This window comes from Myxocyprinus asiaticus, chromosome 6, assembly GCF_019703515.2.
Source record: "Myxocyprinus asiaticus isolate MX2 ecotype Aquarium Trade chromosome 6, UBuf_Myxa_2, whole genome shotgun sequence".
NCBI lineage: Eukaryota > Metazoa > Chordata > Actinopteri > Cypriniformes > Catostomidae > Myxocyprinus > Myxocyprinus asiaticus.
In genome coordinates, this window is record NC_059349.1 from 7,105,905 (window position 1) to 7,125,832 (window position 19,928).

Consider the following 19,928-nt stretch of genomic DNA (forward strand, 5'->3'; position numbering starts at 1 on the left):
ATGCTTCCGTTTGTTTTTTTGGGGGGCTCCGGCCACGTTTCAGCACCTCATGAACCGAATCCTCAGACTGCATTCAGCGTATGCCGCTGCCTGTTTAGATGACATCATTATTTACAGTAATGCAGCATCTGAACGTGGTTCTGAGATCGCTGCGACGGGCGGGGCTCATAGCAAACCCCAAGAAGTGCGCGGTTGAGTGGGTGAAGTTACGGTATCTGGGGTTCCACTTGGGCCACGGCCAGGTGCGTCCCCAAATTGACAAGACTGCGGCGATTGTGTCCTGCCCGAGACCCAAGACCAAAAAGGGGCTGGCTGGCTATTATAGGAGGTTTGTGCCTAATTATCCGGATGTCATCAACCCACTGACTGATCTCACTAAAAAGGGAGATCCAGACACGGTCCAGTGGACGGAGCAGTCTCAACAGGCGTTTACGCAGGTTAAAGCCACACTTTGTGGCGGGCCGCTTTTACATGCACCCAATTTCTCTCTCCCTTTCGTATTGCAGACAAATGCTTCAGACAGAGGGCTGGGGGCCATACTCTCACAGGTGATGGAGGGGGAGGAGCACCCAGTGCTGTACATCAGCCACAAGCTCTCCTTGAGAGAAACAAAGTACAGCACCGTGGAGAAAGAATGTCTGGCCATCAAGTGGGCAGTCCTCACTCTCCGTTACTACCAGCTGGGGCGGGCCTTCACCTTCTGCTCGGATCACGCCCAACTCCAATGGCTCCACCGCATGAAGGATATCAATGCATGGATCACCTGGTGGTATCTGGCTCTCCCCCTTTAAATTGGTGGTCCACATTCCAGGGGTGCAGATGGCTGTCGCCGACTTCCTTTCCAGAAATGGGGCAGGGGAGTGGTAGACAGGCCAGATGGCTCCCCGGCCCGAGTCGGGCGGCGGGGTATGTGGCAGTGGGGGCGTGGTCGAGCGTCCATTCGGTGTGAGGGAAAGCGTTAAGGGCGCTTACATTTGAGCTAGATTTTGTCTAATACCTGTCTCTAATTCCAGTGAGCATAGGGAGAGCTGCATATAAATGGCCATGCCACCAGCAGAGGCAGAAAGAGTCTGGCACAAGGAAGCCTACAATGCTTGTGAAGCTAATGAGTTTATGTTGTGAAGCTAATGAGTTTATGTTGTGAAGCTAAATGAGTTTGACTGTCTACGTGCCTCTGAAACTGTTGAGTCTGTGAAAGTTGTAAAGCATTGAAGTGGCGATTAAAGCCTTACCTGAGTCTGGAAAACCCGCTTCCCTGTGTCCTCCTTCCCTATTGTTGTGGATTCTTTCACAATTGTGTTGATGACTTTAATGTATTTTAATGGATGTGCATTGAATGCTGGTGCTGCTACTGCAGAATGTACTCAAAGCATGTCGCATGTAACCACTTGACAAGAATCAGTAAGTGAACCTCAAAATACCATTTATATTTGTTTAAAATGCACATAATAATGTTCCACGTATTAATGTGTGTGTAAATGGCTCATCATTCTGAAGAAGAGTTTTAGTGAATATTTCAGACAAAAATTACAGGAAATGCAGCTGTATTTTACATTTAAATATTTTACAAATAAAAAATTAAGAAAAAGCTGAATAAAATAAAATGGTGAGATTGGTTTTAATTTATGACACATTGCGGCAATGATTAAAAAAAAAACAGATGGCCGCCATGCGGGGGTCGGATGTGTCAACGGCGTGCTCTGCGTACTTTGCTAGTTTTAATAATATTTGTGTCACAAACCGGTGAGATTCGATACACCCTGATCCTTAATTGTATTGGGAAGACAATATATCAAGGAATTCAAAATCCTCAGGCTCTGTAAATATTTAAAGACACATACATGCTCAGGCTGATTCCCCTCAGCGGCAGGCCACTTAATTCAGATGGTGAACTGAAAGAAATCCGGCGTAAATTGATGAATGTGTCAGCAATGCTGACAAAGGTTGTTGCAGACTTGAAGGATCTTGCTGTAATATGTCAATTGATCACTTCCATGGAGGCAAAATTCTCTGAGTTGGTTACAAGATTGTCGGGCGTCGAGAGACGGATCAATTATCTGGAGTCATCGGAGAAGGAATTAGCTGCTAACCCGCTAGTGACCAAGACAGACTTGGAACGCATTTGGGAAAAACTGGAGGATTTGGAGAATCGTAGTCAGCGAAACAACATCCGAATTGTTGGAATTCCTGAGCATGAGGAAGGCCAAAATATGGTAAAATTCCTAGACGAGCTCTTTCCGAGTCTGCTCGACATAACAGGCCATAAGCTGGAAATCGAGCGAGCTCACAGGGTCCCGGCTCAGAGATCCACGGAGGGAGACAGGCCCTGATCAATTCTGGCCAAATTTCCGATAAAGATCTTGTGTTATGCGAGGAGAGGAATAAAGGAAGGCTTTCTTGGAAAACCACAACATTTTCTTGTTCCCAGACTTTGTGAATTCAACAATAGTGAAACGTGATCGATTCAAGGAATGCAAGAAACTCTTACATTAACAGAAGGTCGCTTTTGCATTGATGTTTTTCGGCCAAGCTGAGAATAGATATTAAGGATGGATGTAGAGAATTTACATGCCCACAGCAAGCATTGACCTTCATAAAGTCAATGGAATGAGTAAGCCATTTGGTGATTTTCATGTTACCACCTAGTCGACCTGTCTCACTGAACATACACTCGACTGTCCGAGGAAACTTTGTCGTTTCGTTTTGTGTTGGTTTCGCCTAGCGGCTGGAGTTTGTGTAGAATCATTTCTTCGGGACGGTTGTGGATGAATCTGCTCGTTCTTTGTGCTTATGCCTCTTATCGACTGGAGTTTGTTTTGTGGAATATTTCTTGCAGGACACTGGAGTGATTAGGGCATGTGTTGCACTCTTGTAACGACCAAATGGACCGGCTAACTGAACATTCGTTTGACTGCCCGAGGAACTGAATGGCTTTTTATTTTCTTTTTTCTTTTTTTGTGCCGGTTCCGCTAGTGGCTGGAGTTTGTTTTGTGGAGGAACACACCATTGGGGATATCTACAAGTTTTTTATGTTTTTTTCCGCTTATTGGCTGGAGTTTGTTTTGTAGAATATTTTCTGTTTGTACTTCTGTCTCACAAAATGTGTATAGAAACACTGGACTTGAGCAATCCGATGGCAAAGTTGTCACGGGGGCTCTCGTAGGCATACATGGACTTTTTGAGTTTAGAGGGATGGATGCCGGTTGGCGCTGTCGTGCGTGGGGTTAATGCACATGTTTTTCTTTTTTCTGTTTTTTGTTTTGTTTTGTTCTGGGGGAAGTTTGGGGTTTGATTGTTGATCTAATGTTGGAATGTGGTCATTATAATTTTATTTTTGTTATACAATCAATTTTTTCTAATATGTCAAAATGTCAGATGTTAATATGAGTGGACTGTCTCTCTCCACGTGGAATGTGAATGGGTTGGGGCACCCCATAAAAAGAAGGAAGGTTATTTTTTCTTAAACGTAAGAAATATGATATAGTGTTTCTTCAAGAAACACATCTTTCCCCGCAGGAAGCTGAAAAACTTGGGAAGATATGGGGCGGGCATGTTTTCTTTAGTGCTGGCTCATGTTAAGAGCAGGGGAGTCATTACATTGATAAGTAAACATCTACAATTCAAATGTCTAAAACAGATTAAAGATAAATTAGGAAGAGTCATTATTATTTTATCTGGAATTCAGGGGCAAAGTTTTATTTTGGCTAATATTTATGCACCTAACGCTGATGATCAAGGCTTTTCTTGAAGGGATGTTGCAAGCTGCTGGCCCCCCTCATGGTATAATATCGGGAGGAAACTTTAATCTATTGGTGGACTCAGTCCTTGATCATAATGAAGCAAAATTGTGTAAGCCCCCTAGAGCAACATTAACACTTCACAGGATGTGTAAAAATCTTGGTCTTACAGATATTTGGAGACTTTTGAACCCATCTGGGAGGGGCTATACATTCTTTTCTTCAGTCCATAAGATTTATTCTAGAATAGATGATGTTGTTTGAAAGTATATCTTTTTATTGTTTTATTTTATTATTATTATTATTATTTTTAATGTTCTAATTGTTGGTAACCACTGTAGTGCATGTTTGCGTCAGGTGGGTGGTGCGGGGGAATGTTGGGGGAAGGGGTTTAATGTATATAATTGATTCCGTATTTTATGTTATGTTTGTATGATTTATGTATGGAATCAATACAAACTGTTTATAGCAAAAAAAAAAAAAAATATATAAAAAATAAATAAATAAATAAATAAATAAAATGTACAGTGTTTGTAGAAGCAACTAAATCTTATTTTTATAGTATTTTGACCCATTATTATGGTCCCTAGGGTGGCATTTTGCACCTATGAATAATAATTTAATAATTTAACAATCTGTGAACCCCTCCAAAATTAGTTTAGGTCACATAAGTAATTTAAATTATTGATATATTTATAATGTTTACAGTTCATTGTCAGAAATATGAAGCAGAAAGAAGGAATCTGATTCAAAACCTTAGAAGGATAAAAGTACACTTTGATGTAATAGATATTCTATGAAAAAGCCCGGAAAATGAGCGTTATGGAATCCTATTTCAATATCTTAGAATAAATAATTTGATTTAAAGGATATAATTAAGGAAAAGAAAAAGAAAATCAGGAAAAGGGAAAGAAGGAAAAGGAAAAAGGGAGTAAAGAGGGATGAGGGAAAAGAAGGATTTTTTTTTTTTTTTTATGGCTATTGAAATACTGACTAGACGTTCTGATTCACACTCCATACCAGTTGGTGGCGGTAGCAATTCGCTGTTTGCCAACCGCCAATAAACATCAAAAGAAGAAGAATCTCTAAAGCAGTTGTGACGTCATAAGGGTTGCGTCACTGCTCCTGAGTCTGCTGTGTGTTCATCTAGAAATGTATTTATAATTGTAAGAAACATTGTTTTTTTTTTATTCAGCAGGCTCCACTGAGATATCTGAACAAACAGATGAAGATACTGTGCTGCGAGTGATGAAACTGGTGAGTGTTTTTATTTTCATGTGTTATCAGATTTGTTCAGTTCATGTGACGATATTTCATGTGTTTGTGCAAACTAATATTGAAGATACTCTCTTAGAAGTCACTTGATAGTCTATGGAAAGAACTATATGTGGCCGTAATCGATTAAACTGTGAATCCACGTGTTTTATATGTGACCATATGTTGGCGCAACTTTCTTACTTTATGACAACGCGCGACTTTCGTTGTTGCGCAGCGTCTCCGTGTTTATCCACGAGGAACTTGAGATAATGGCGAGGATTTCTCCACAATGGGCACAAACTTGGAGAATATTGTGGACTCTGTGCATGAAGAAAGGAGGTGGGACGAAATCGTCAGGTGGTTACAGAGATGAGTTCTGGCGTCTAACGAAAAACTCTGCGGTGTGTAAATACTTGAACATCAGTCGAGCACATTACCAGATAGCAAATGTCATCTGATACAGACATACTCAGAGAAATTTCTCCTCCATTGTTGTTCAGTCGTTGTACAAGTAGGCTGTGACGGTTGGTCGGTGTGGTTTTTGTCCCGTCCTTCCTCCACTGTGATTGGACGGCTGGGTAAAAACTGACAGTTTTACCCAAAGCTGAAAATGTTCAACTCTCGGCGACCAGAAAAAACGCTTTTGTGCTCAGCGTGGAATTAGACGCTCAGCTCTGTCTTTTAAATACGCGGCGCTCAGGAAAAAACGCTTTGGTGGACACACGGCCTAAGGGTTAAAATAATTGTTGCCAGCTGAAACATATTAATCACTGTAATAATAATCCAATAATAGGCTCTTAAGTATCTGCTTATTTAAATCGAAACGGTGACTTTTTATTTATTTATTTTTTTTTTTTTTTTTGGCCAGGCAGTGTATCTGTTAACGTCTCAATGTGTTTTGGGGTTTCATGGACATTTAAAGGAATATTCTGGGTTCAATACAAGTTAAGCTCAATCGACAGCATTTGTGGCATAATGTTGATTACAACAAAAATTAATTTCGACTTGTTCCTCCTTTTCTTTAAAAATAGCAAAAACCGAGGTTACAGTGAGGCACTTACAATGGAAGTCAATGGTGCTTACACTTGTGAAACTTATACTTTTATAAAAGCACTTAAATGAATGTTAAAACTAGTGTTATTTGAGCTGTGAAGTTGTTTGAATCATTGTTTTTACGGAAGTTTTACGGTTTTACACTATCAGCAACAAAGTTGTAAAATTGGATATAACTTGACACAGAAAAGGTTAGCAAGCGATTTTATCACAAAATCATGTTAACACGCATATTGTTTACATTTTGTGGCAATACTTTTGAAACTGTGAGTATTTTGATGTTTATGGATTGGCCCTATTTACTTTCATTGTAAGTACCTCACTGGAACCCAGACTTTTTTGCTTTTGTTATTTATTTTTTACATTTTTGGGGTAATTAGCATTGTGCTGGCAATTGAGCTTAACTTGTGTTGAACCCGGAATATTCCTTAAAGTAACCTTGTTTAACACGTACCCCTGTGAATGACTGTTTTAGTTAATACAAGCTTAATTTAAAATTTAAATGTTGTGCTTCATGTTCCTGAATATCTGCAGAAAAATGTGATCATATTATGGGTTTTTCTGGATGCTTAAGGTTGCTTGTAGTCCAGAAATGTAAATGATTACCATCACTTAATAGAAATGTTAAAGTCCAGATGCAAGTTGAAACTTTTTTTGGAGGGGGGGAAAGGCAAAAATAAAACACTGGTTTCTTTTCTACTGAAGACTTCAAGACTGGAATTACTGTTAATTTTGATACTACATTATCCAGTATACTAGTTAATAATAAAGAGTTTCTTAATAAGCTATCCATTTATACTGAAATAATGTGAAGTTAGAGGTTTGTGTTTCTTTACATATTAAAAAGTACTCCCAATTAGTTCCACACAATAATGTAAAGATATTCAAAACTGATTATGCAAAAAAACAACAACACTGGTATCGGCTTGGGATCGGGATCGGCCGATACTGAGATTTCCAATATCGGAAGAGAAAAAGTGGTATCGGTGCATCCCTAAATTCAATATAATTTATTACAGCTGATATTTATGTGAGCAAACAAGGTTTGAACATCAACCGTAACAAGATCAAACTGAAGTTCACAACTTTTTAACACTTCTGTGTACAAATTTGAAGGCTTCTTATTGGATCAATACAAGTAAACGTCATATTATGCGACTATGCATTACTTCACGGAGAGCTTACAACCTACTAGCCAAGTCTTGCCTTAAAGGAATAGTTCATCCAAAAATGAAAACTTGCTGATAATTTACTCACCTTCAGGCCATCCAAGATGTATTGGAGTTTCTTTCTTCATCAAAACAGAATTTACGATTTTTAGGATTTCATTTCAGGCCTCCTCCTTTAAACAATGCAAGTGAATGTACATGTGTATTTTGTTTGACAGTCCAAAATGCATATTTAGGGTGCATCAAAATAATCCACACGACTCCAGTCGACAAAGTTCTTCTGAACCCAAACGATTGATTATTTTTAGAAACAAAACAGTACTTATATACTTTAACTACAAATGTTCGCTTCCGTACATCTCTGTGACACGTTCATGAGAGGGATGACGTAAGCTCGTTGGTAAGGTCATGCGTCACATGGAGGAGGCAGGAAGCGCGTCATTGTTTACAAGAGAAGTAGCGCTGTACAAAAGTGTAATTGTCTTTGCTGTAGATTTGTATTTGTATAAGTGTATTGTTCAAAATGGTCATTTGGTGTGTGTATCCTGGATGCTTCAACCTTCAGAAACCCCCAAAATATTAACTTTTCATCGATTGCCTATACATGATCATGAGCGATTGAAGCTCTGGCTTATCGCGCTGAACCTGGATATAAGTACACCCCTACATTCTCAAATATTGGAGGGTGTGCAGTGAACATTTTACCCCTGATCTGAAATCCTCATCGAAAGAAACAAAAGTTCAATATCTGAATTCATCGGCTGTGCCCGTGCTGTTTTTCCAGCGAACTCAGGTATGTGTGAAAACTCTGTCATTGTCATGCCTCCCTCGGGCTCTGCACCTTCCTCATCACCCGACTTCTGATTCACCGCACCTGCACTCAATTCACTCGCTCATCACTGCCTGCATAAATAACTCACCTTCATGCCACTTCACTGTCAAGTCTCACACAAAGGACACTTGTTTTCACTAACTACAACTTGTGTGGCTTGAATTCCTGACAGTCATATAGCCTTTATATTTCTGCTAAAGAAAAAGCACAAGTAGATAACGCAACGGCATTGCTCTGAAATAAAGGATGATTATTTACTGCAGTAGTGTTTTGTATTATTTGGAAATTATTTTTTATTTTAGATTGTTTTGAAATTGTTTTGGTTTGTGAACAGCGCTTGGTCTGTGGTCTGTGCAAGTTTCTCTTGTAAACAATGACACGCTTCCTGCCTCCTCCTCCACGTGACGCGTGACCTTACCAACGAGCTTACGTCATCCCTCTCATGAGTGTGTCACAGAGATGTACGGAAGCGAACATTTGTAGTTAAAAAGTATATAAGTATTGTTTTGTTTCTAAAAAAATAATCAATCGTTTGGGTTCAGATGAACTTTATTTGTCGACTAGAGTCCTGTGGATTATTTTGATGCACCCTTAATATGCATTTTGGACCGTCAAAAAAATGGAGTACATTCATTTGCATTGTTTAAAGGAGGAGGCCTGAAATGAAATCCTAAAAATCTTAAATTCTGTTTTGATGAAGAAAGAAACTCCGATACATCTTGGATGGTAAATTATCAGCAAATTTTCATTTTTGGGTGAAGTATTCCTTTAAGGTTGCTCGTAGTCCATAAATTTAAATGATTACCTTCACTTAATAGAAATGTAAATAAAAAAACTGTTATAACCATTCACAATTATTTTATAATCTAGAATATTTTCAGAGTCCTTTCAGAGGTCCATTTATAGTTACATTTTGTTTTTTGTTTTTTTGTTGCACCAGATAATTGTTCCACCTTCTCGGTCCCTTAGAATGAAATCTGCATTACATGCCACTGAAGATGGAGATTGTTAAAGAGGAGTTTAAAGAGGAGAGTGAAGACGTCAGTATTTCAGAACCATTCAGACTGAAGAATGAAGATACTGAACAAAAAGGTTGGTGCCCATTCTTGATTTTTATTTAATGACTGCTGGAGAACGTTAACACTCATTTTGTATTTTGATCATGTTGACCCGAAGAGGATTTTCTTTTGCCTGAAAATGCTAGTTAATGTTATACTATTAGACTAAAACTTTCTGACTTTGCTCACACAGGGTATCAAAGTTTACCCCAAAAAATGTCAAATGTTTTTTTTTTTATGTCTTTGTTACACTTTTGGTGTTCCTGGTAAAAAAAATTACTGGCCTGTTAAAAATTGCTTATAAATCTCTCATTATGCTATATTATTAACAAATATTCTTTTTGTCAAATTGTTTTTTTCAATTAGGACAGGTTTTGTATTTCTATTTGGAACTTACTGATCGTAGGTCTCATTGACCTGAGCTTATACACCTCGGTTTTTAAATGAAAAAAGCATTCTTTATAGGTTATTTTGACCAAATTAAATATCGTAAGAGAGCATCTTTACACACTAGTTTGTTTAAATGTTTAACAGGGAAGTTTGTTTTTAAATGCTTTTGTACAAAATGGCACAAAGTCACACTTGTGGTGTTGCCGGTCAAAAATGATTAAAATGATTGGGGGAGATAAAAAAAAGAAAATAGAGTGTTCAGGAGCATATGTGCATGTGTGCTTGCAAACATAAAAGCCTTGACCTGTGCACACGCACATACACACACATGTGCGCACAGTCTTTAGTACACACTTGCTTTTTCACAGAGGAACTTTATCCTACCCTGAACTTTATCCAACATTCATTCATCCATCCAATATTATCACACACACATACACACACCTGAACTTTCTTTGTCCCACAGTGACCCCTCTCCAATAGAATCTTTATTTCTTGATCTTTCTTTCATCACACCTTTCAGACAAAATATTATGACAAAGTGTTTTGGAATTTTCATGCTCTCACAAAGAAGCAGATCAATGTTTACTAATATACTGAACCTTTCCCACAGCTATGGTATATAAAGCCTCATAGGACCTTGCTCTTCACTTTGTGGCAGCACAATGGCCAAGCGGTTCTCTGTGCATAAGGCTCTTGATCACATACTTTAGCATGACACTAAACCACTTGCCATGGTTCATTTCAAAATGAGTCTCGTTGTTTGTGATTTTTTTATTTTTTTATTTTTATTTTTTTTCATTCATTTTCATTGGCCAGTCATTTTTGACTGGGAACACCACAAATGTGACGTTCTGCCATTTTTTTTTTTTTACTAAATAAAAGTGCTTCAAAACAAACTTCCCTGTTAAACATTTAGGTGGTGCACTCAAATTATGCTCTGATTCTGTACAACACCGTTCACTGGCAGTGATTGGCCCTTGACAACCGCCATGGTAAAACATTTATCACAAGCAGTGCTTTCAATAAAGAGAATGAATGCAGGTGTGTGATGTCACGCAAACAATGATAAACATTGACTTTTATTAAATATACATTGAGTCAAAGTTTCTATTTTACATGATGATAAAGCTTGTTTAGCAAACGTTTGCAGAGACAGGTGTTCAGAACATGGTGAATGATACTTATTTTTTTGATTATCGTAAACCTGAAGAACAAACGTTAGCATTGCAGCGCTTATCAGTTAGGTTGCTATGAGACTTCTCTGTTGACAATCAATCAAGGTACCGCTGAAAATCACAACGTAATCAATCTCAAAATGAAAAATAAGGCTCCTCTGATATGTCTGTGAATAGTTGTCACTGAATTTTGAATTTAGTGAAAAGTCACTTCACATTTTCATTATCGATTATTGTTTTCATGATCGATCATTGCTATCACTTCGGAGTACTCGTGCCCATCCCTACTCCATTCCTGATGGATCATTTTTCACTTTAATATACAATACTTCAAGTTTTACAGGAAAGGAACGGGTTGCATGTGTCAAAGTAATTAAAACAAACATTTGTTTATGCTCTTTGTGTAAAGTATCTTGTGTATCAAATCATGAATTCCGTATTGTGAATCGTACCAAATCATGAAATAATTGTTACGGCCTTAATCATTTCATTTTTTAAAATTTTTTTATTGCTCTTATCCGATTAATCGAAAAAATAATAAAAGATTAATCGATTAGAATAATCATTTGTTGCAGCCCTAATCCGGTTGCCATTCTCCGCCACACAATGAATCAAATTTTCCCACGTCACTTCCCAGGGCTGACTTCCTGCCACACTCGCACGTCGTCTCCTCTCTGACACCACCTCCTTTTACATGTTTCTGGGCATGTAAGCTGCCATTATGCAAATTCATGCAACACCAGCTCAACACACCTGTCTAACTAGCGATACCAAATTCCCCATTAGCTCACTGTGAGCTCCACCCTGCCCCCCAGCAGAGGAGGGCCGTCAAGGCCTTCTCTGCTGGCCTAGAGATTGTCAGAATCAGAAAATTATATTTTTATAATTTAATATACAGTTCATTAATGCTATATGTATTTTACAAAGTTCGCTCCCATCAGTCTATTAATCGTATTAATGTCATTTCATTGCTACTCTCTCCCTCAGTTGCGCAACGCGACTTGCGCTACTTCCAGTACAGCTCATTTAAATTAGAGCTTTTATCCAATCAGATTTTCCACCTGTGCTCTCTCCAGGTGAAAAATCTACCCTGAGGCCTTCAGAATTTCGAGAGAATCTCCTCTGCTGTTGAAGCAAATGGGGACAATGTTGTTGATTGCCATCATCTTTAACCAATCAGATTTCAAGTTTGCCATGTTGGGCGTATTCTTTGACACGCCGAAGCCTTCTAGCTGGCCTAGCCGTCTACGTCAGCATTTTTCATGTGGTGTGATCTGAGGACCGTTAGCTAACTGAAACTGAAATACAACTAACTAGCACAGACTTTCGTGTGACGTTTATATTTTTAGATGTAGTGCTTTTCGATTTTTTTGTTTCGATTTTTACTTAGCCCTGTTGTTTTTTTTTTTTTAATGCACAATGGCTGAAGGAGGAGAAGAAATGGATTTGGTGGCAGATTTACTGGCAAAGCCTTTTTCAAGAAGGACCTTTCAAGAAAAGCTAGAAATTGTGAGGAAGGGTCGACCAACCCCGCAGCTAGCAGGACTGTCCCAGCCAGGGAAAGGATTTGTGCGGCACTTTAAATCGACCAACTACGAAAGGTACACCTGGCTTACAGCGTCGAAGGAACATTGCAAATTGTATTGCTGGGAATGCCTGTTATTTGCAACTGACCGATATGGTGTTTGGAGCAACGCTGGGTTTGCAGACCTGAATTGTTTAACCAAGGCCGCAACGAGACACCAAAGCACGGCAAGACACTTACAAGCAACGGTGCTATTGAAAACGTTCGGAGACACCCAAGTGGATCTAAAACTCAACGAACAAATGCAAAGGGAAATGGAGCTCCACAATGAAAGAGTCAAGAAAAATAGGGAAATACTGAAAAGACTGATCGATTGTGTCATCTTTCTGGGCAAACAAGAGCTCTCATTTAGGGGACACGATGAAAGCAAGGAGTCCACAAATAGGGGTAACTATGTCGAACTTATTTCCTTTCTGGCCGAGCACGACAAAGATTTGCATTACCACCTTTCCACTAACAAAGTGTTTACTGGAACTTCAGGCAAAATACAAAATGACCTGATTAGTGCTATAGCTGAAGTGATGGGAGAGGAGATAAAAAGGGAGATCAATAAAGCACCTTTTGTCGCAGTTATGGTGGACGAAACTACAGATGCGAGTACTGCAGCCCAGCTGGCACTGGTGCTCCGTTATGTGACAGACACTGGTGTCAAGGAGAGGTTTGTCAGATTTTATGATGTTACCAGTGGCAAGCGGGCTGATGACATTGCTGCTCTCATTATCCGATTCCTGGAGGAACATGAATGCCTGGATAAAGTTGTGGCACAGTGCTTTGATGGCGCTGCCGTCCTGGCATCTGGACTAAATGGGGTGCAGGCTAAAGTTAAGGTGAGGGCTCCTATGGCTTTATTTATACATTGCTATGCACATCGACTTAATTTAGTACTGACTCAAGGGGCATCGAAGCTTAAAGAATGTAGGATCTTTTTTGCACGTCTCAATGGCCTAGCTGCGGTTTTTTCCAGATCCCCTAAGTGCACGCAGATGCTTGACGATATCTGCCTGCGTCGTCTTCCTCGTGTGGCACCAACAAGGTCACAATATAGTTCTAGATTGGTCAGCACAGTCTTTGAGAAGAGAGTTGCCCTAAAGGAGCTATTTGAGCACATATTAGAACACCATGATGAGTATGACGAGGATGCTGTGCGCTTTGCTGATGGATACAATGCACATCTGGATGATTTTGAGTTTTGTTTTTTGCTTTCCACTTTTCATGTGATTTTTGAGTATTCGGATGTGCTTTTTGGAATACTGCAGAACAAAACACTCGATGTACAATTCTGTCTGTCAAGAATGGATGAGTTTTGTGACACCATTGAGAGGGAGAGAGGGCAATTTGGTGAGATTTATGAATCTACTGTGTGCGAAACAGGTGCGCCAAGCATACGGAGAGGCCAGGTGCATGGGGACATTCGCGCAAGGTACCAGAAACTCCACAGTGACATTTTGGATAACATCCTTGCCCAGATACGGAACCGGTTTAAAGACCATGAGAAAGTCATGTTTCTCTCCCTCCTTGACCCTCAGCAGTTTCAGACATGCCGGAAAAAATTCCCGGATGCGGTCTTCTCCAGCTTAACGCAGAGCCACGGAACACTCTTTGACCTGCCCAGGCTTAAAACAGAACTGACTGTAATGTATGCCATGACTGATTTTGAAGGAAAAAGCCCTGCTGACCTCCTTGCTTTCCTTCAGCAGAAAGATCTATGTAGGAGCATGCGTCAACTTTACTCATTGGCATGTTTGGCGGTGACCATCCCAGTATCTACTGCCTCTGAGGGGACATTTTCAGCCCTAAAACGCATTAAAATATATTCAAGAAATAAGACTGGGCAGGCTCAACTGTCAGCACTGGCCTCCATGGCAATCGAGAAGGACCTTTTACTGGAACTGAAACGCACCGATGTACTGTACAACCGTGTCATTGAACTCTTTATAAAGAAAGAAAGGAGGATGGACTTTGTCTTCAAATGATGAGCAGTTTTGGTAAGTTTGATGGATTTTTATATATCTTTACTAGCCGGTTGTAAAGTTGTAGTGTTGTAGGTGCCACATTGTCCATGAAACGCAGCAGAGGAGATCGATAGACAGACAGATTTCATCCTGGCGCCGGGCCTGTTACTAGCCATTTATTATTATTGCTTTAGATCATTGCTGCTAGTGTGAATGATGTTCAGATTCAGTGGCCTGTCTGTGCCTTTGAGTGTGAGTGTGGCATGTGCGTTTAGGCCCAGCAGCTTGGCTGGAATCTGGGGAAGCCTGTTGAATCCTGATTGTGTTATTTGCGTTTTATGGTATTTTTGTTTGCTTGGTGGTCGTATGAGTAAATGTGACTGGTTGTTCTGAGTTTGTTCTCGTTTCTTTGGTAATAACATTGATTTGGGCTATGCGATGTCTATTTGTTATGCAGCATCCTGTCATATTGCGTAATAGTGGTACATTCTTGATGGTTTGATGGTATCCTTCCACAATTAAAATTAAAATAGCGGCTATGAGGTGGTTACGTCGAATGGCAATAGCGGCTGTTGAATAGCCTATAGCCCTAGTGTCATGGTGAGGTTATTTGAGGGTGGTTTAATTGCGGGAGGATAGCACTGAAGGCCTAGGTGTAAAGTACATTGCACCCCAGTGTATGGGATGCGTCAATGGAAGTGTGATGTCTAAACTTAAGTCCACCCTATCCGTAATAGTGGACTATGCATAGAATCGGAAACATTGCTCAGAGCAGGCGATTTAAAGTCTGATAGTGATTGAAATTGAATTTGTACACAAGCAGTGCTTTCAAGAAAAAGTATGAATTGAGATTTCACAGAGTTTACTGTGCTGATAGTAACTCAACGTGAAAGCACAATATGCTGTCAGCATGCTTAAATGCTCTCAGAGAAGTCTCCCAATTCATCCCTCTAAAAGCAACATGTCAAGAAATATTGAACTTGCTAGTTGCTTGTTGGATGACTAGACAAACATTCTTTCCCATTTCAATGATGTGTTGGACCTCATCCAATGACTTCTGTCCACGTTTTACATAATGGATATTCATCATCTTTAAAGTCCCAGTGAAGTGCCTTGACAGGCGCAGCTTTTCTTGGTCTTATTGAAACATGACGTTGGGATGGGAAATGTTGAATGGCTTGAACAGTTAGACTTTAGTTTCAAAAGCCACACATACACACACACATCTGTCCACCATACTGCTTTTCGTGCCAGAACCAGTGTTTAGCCGGAGAGTCTGAGGAACGATCTCAATTCCGAGTCTGACCGGTTTTCCACTGACTTGAGAACCGAAAATGTGTCTTACGGACAACAATACTACTTAACCAGCCCACAAAGAAACAGCACATTGCGGCCGTTGTGCAAGTCCAATACAGATGAACAAGAAATGAGTAAATGTTGACAATATATCAGTGTTGTATTGGGATTGAAACACTGTTTATTTTGGTAAAAGAACACCATATATCAAACACGCCCACAGTGATGATGTACTCTCTACTGTATGTCAGTATTTATTCTGTGTGCCATTATTAACACCATTATTTGCATCAGGTTATTCATGAATCAGTATTTGTATTTTGTTTAAGCCTAGTAGTGATAAGCTTGACCTGTACTGTACAGTGCTATATGCCAGTGTTTCCTGACATCTGTCCTAAAGTACCCCCAACACTGCACAGTTTGGATGCCTCCCTAAATTAATGCACGTGATGAAATCCACAGCTCAATCGTAGATGCTCCATAAACTGAATTGGGTGTGTGAAATAAGGGAGAAATCCCAGTTGTGGGGTGTTTTTATTCCAGGATTCAGAAACGCTGCTAAAGGCATAACATTACTGGCTTCTAGCAGGTGAGGAGACATTTTTCATGTGCAGATTTAAAGCAGTGTAAGTGGATGCTGCTCGGAAGTTACCAACTAGGGCACAATTCATTTTCAATCAGAGGGGTGGACGAAATCCAAAATGAGCCACTTAATATGAGAATGACAGAGTAAACCTTGAGTAAAAAAAGATCACAAATACTTCAGTTACTTTGTACTATTTATGTGATTCACTTTTATCTCCTTTTCAGTTTTATCCCTCTTGTATTTATTGACTAATTTGTTTTTATTTTAGACCTGATGAAGCTGAAAGAGGAAAGTGAAGCACTGAATGAAGTGGAGGAGATGCATCAGTACCAGAAACCTGATAATTTCATGATTGGAAAAAAATCTTATAATTGCTCACAGACTGAAAAGAAACACTCAGGAAAAGAAACTCAAATAATACAAATACAACATTCTTTCACCTGCCCTCAATGTGGAAAGAGTTGCAAACATAAAGTAGCCCTTAGAAAGCACATGAGAATTCACTCTGGAAAGAAACCTTTCAAATGTCAGCAGTGTGAAAAGAGTTTCTTGGTTAAAGGAAGCCTTGAAAGGCACATTAGAATTCACACTGGAGAGAAACCTTACACATGCCCCCAGTGTGGAACGAGTTTCACACATAAATCAAGTCTTAATATCCACATGAGAATTCACACTGGGGAGAAGCCTTACTCGTGTCATCAGTGTGGAAAGAGTTTCACACATCGCAAAAGTTATAATGAGCACATGAGAATTCACACTGGAGAGACTCCATACACATGCCTTAAGTGTGGAAGGAGTTTAATAGACAATAATTCCCTTAAACATCACATGAGAATTCACACAGGGGAAAGACCTTTCACTTGCCATCAGTGTGGCAAGAGTTTCATCAATAAATATTCCCTTGTGGATCACTTGAGAATTCATACTGGAGAGAAGCCTTTCACATGCCCTCAGTGTGGAAAGAGTTTCACATATAAACCAAGTCTGAATATTCACTTGAAAACTCACACTGGAGAGAGGCCTTTTACATGCCTTCAGTGTGGAAAGAGTTTCACACATAAAGGAAATCTGAAAATCCATCTAAGAACTCATACTGGAGAGAGGCCTTTCACATGCCTTCAGTGTGGGAAAAGTTTCAGAAAAAAAGCAACACTACGAGCTCATATGAAATGTCATTCAAAATTACACCAGTGTTCTAACGACTAAAAGAGTGAAATTGTGTTAACTGTTAAAGGATGAATTAAATAAGAACAAAATATTATTTTGTGCAATTACCATTTAATTACCAATATGCCTATTTTGAGAGACATTATTATAAGGATGAGATGGACCTTCCTGTACAAATGAATGGGTGAAATCGTAAGTCTAAATATGGCAACTGGTAGGAATGCATTTAAAAGAGCTGGTTTGAGTTTTTCTGTACATGCTGCCCTTCTTTTGGATTTTCACACACAAAAGTCTCGAGTTGAATTAGAATGGTAGCAACAAAAAAAAATTCCAGTAAGTGACAGTTTTGTGGATGGAAATGCCTTGTTGATGAAAGAGGTCAATGGAGAATAGCCAGACTCCGATAACCACTCTGTACAATTGTAGTGAGCCAAATAGCATCTCAGAATGCACAACACGTCCCACCTTGAGGTGAATGGGCTTCAACAATTGAAGACCACGACAGGTTCCACTTCTGACAGAAAGCTGTGTGTATATATTCTTTATGTATATTCTGTGTGTCTGTGTGTGTGTTTATTGTATTGTCTAGATTACAGTGTGAATTGTCGGCAGCAGCCATGCTTTGGATTGTTTGTGAATCACTCTTAGGGTTTTAGGAGTCCTCAAGACGACTTCTGAGATGTTGTGGGTTTAGGAGCTACTTTCAGCCTTAAATTGTTTCACTTATTACTCTTATATGAAAAATTAATCCTATAACTAGTTGCTCCTAAATTTCTGAGTTAGAAGTTACTTTTAGCCTTAAGATTTTTTGTGAATACGGGCCCAGATCAGCAATTTTAGACATTTCAGTCTTTCCCCGCTCACACAGATTGGAACTGTACTTGCATGCATTAACAATAACTGTAAAAGTATTACAAGGAAGTATTACAAACATGGTGACCTGAGTTGTATTAAAGGGACTTTGCTGTTTTGTAAATTGTTTGATAAAAACACAAAGTTTTGGTCATGTGGTAGTTTATGGTTGAAAAGGGGAACATTAAATGTATTTTCTTATGAGGTTTTGTATACTATTTTGTGTTTATTGCATATTTTGCTGAATATAATGTATGAAATTACCAGTAATAAAGATTTTAATCTTGTTGGTGAGATTGGGCAAATATATGTCAAATTTAATCTGGACGTTTTTCGCAGGTACAGTACAATGAATTTTGTACTAAAGCCAATTTATCCAGGTTTAAAAATATATCTTGGATTTTGATGAATTGGCAAATGTGATTAGTTGATCATTATCCCCAAAATAGTAGGTCTGGGGTAGATAATCTGGGGTAAGTCCTGCCAGTGGCTAAAATAATTGTGATAGTGAGTTTGGTATCTAAATGTGGGAAACACTATACAGTATATCACAATACAATATTTTGCAATGTTGTGAAATATATCAAATGAAAGCTCTTGTTCTCAGGAATTCAAAAGAATCACAAAGTGGAATATGATCTCTGTAAGAAATCGAAGACAAACGTCTCATTTCTGCTTCAATAACTGCTTGTGTGAGGCTTAAGTTGCCACAAACTCTATATCTGCTCTTACCTTAAGCTGTTTTCTTCAAAATGAGCCATTTTTTACTTAAAAGGTTAGTTCACCCCAAAATAAAAATTCCCTCATCATTTACTCACTCTCATGCCATCCCAGATGTGTATGACCTTCTTCAGCAGAACACAAACAGATTTTTAGAAGGATATCTCAGCTCTGTAGGTCCATTCAATGCAAGTGATTGGTGATCAACACTTTAAAGCTCCAAAAAGCAAAGACAGTCATTGTAAAAGTAATCCATACTACTCCAGTGGAAAAATGTATGTCTACTAAAGCAAAACGATCACTTTAGATGAGCCATTTTTTACTTGTCTGTGAGCTTGCTTGGGTGAATAATCCAATGTTATATCTCAGATGTCCAGAACAAAATATGCAGTCCATCAGGAAAGGCATGATTAACAAATAATCTGCTAAATATATTTTCAACTATTGATAATATAATATATCATTGTCAATGTCATATGATATTCATTCAATGGGATCTCCATTTTCCAATGACACTTTGAGCTTCCAGTACACTACCCACATACATCATCCAGGTGTCTATTTGATGTTTGATCACATCTGGAAGACGTATTTTTAGGTTGTTTGCTCATCTGCAATTCATATATAAGATATTCAGCAGGGGGGTATTCCAGAAACCAGGTTTAGCGACTTGCACGAGTAAGTTTGCTCCGAGTAAGCGGATAACATCTACTTTCAGATAACTTTAAGGTAACTTTCAGGGTTTGTTAGTAGCCATAGCAACTTACTCACTGAATATAACCTGCTCCGGAGCAGGTTATGGTCCAGAGTTTGTTTTATTTTAGGTAAACAGTACGTTCCAGAGATTGTTGGCGCATGTGTGAAATTTTGATAGTAACACGGTGGGTGTGGAAGCTCAGATTACGAACAGTATTATACTTTTAAAGTATTGTGACATACAGCAGTCTGTACTGTACCTCAGAAATCTTCTTCTGCTTGGCATTTCCAGTTTCACACACCGCTGATTTGCATTCAAAAGTGACCAAATTGTGAACATTGTGCTTTTTTTTTTTTTTTTTTAGTTCTGTAAAGGAACAATTGTTATATATTTGTTACC

At 39.0% G+C, this 19,928-nt stretch overlaps 2 protein-coding genes across 3 annotated transcripts in view; both read left to right on the top strand.

The window, feature by feature from the left end:
- The first annotated feature begins 4,840 nt into the window (after positions 1-4,840).
- Positions 4,841-18,406, top strand: LOC127442950 (gastrula zinc finger protein XlCGF8.2DB-like). 2 transcript variants are annotated; one of them, XM_051701385.1, is made up of 3 exons: positions 4,841-4,994; positions 9,018-9,140; positions 16,362-18,406. In XM_051701385.1, the coding sequence occupies exons 2-3, from the start codon at positions 9,035-9,037 to the stop codon at positions 17,297-17,299; spliced, it is 1,044 nt and encodes a 347-aa protein (XP_051557345.1). In that variant the 5' UTR covers positions 4,841-4,994; positions 9,018-9,034; the 3' UTR covers positions 17,300-18,406. The 2 variants fall into 2 exon arrangements, with proteins under 2 accessions (XP_051557345.1, XP_051557346.1); XM_051701386.1 differs by lacking the exons at positions 4,841-4,994; positions 9,018-9,140 and adding an exon at positions 14,093-14,244.
- LOC127442929 (gastrula zinc finger protein XlCGF8.2DB-like) overlaps positions 4,857-19,928 on the top strand; it is a 42,325-nt gene continuing 27,253 nt past the window's right edge. The window contains exon 1 of the mRNA XM_051701326.1: positions 4,857-4,919. The gene's annotated coding sequence lies outside the window, so the exon portion shown is untranslated. The remainder of the gene's footprint in view (positions 4,920-19,928) is intronic.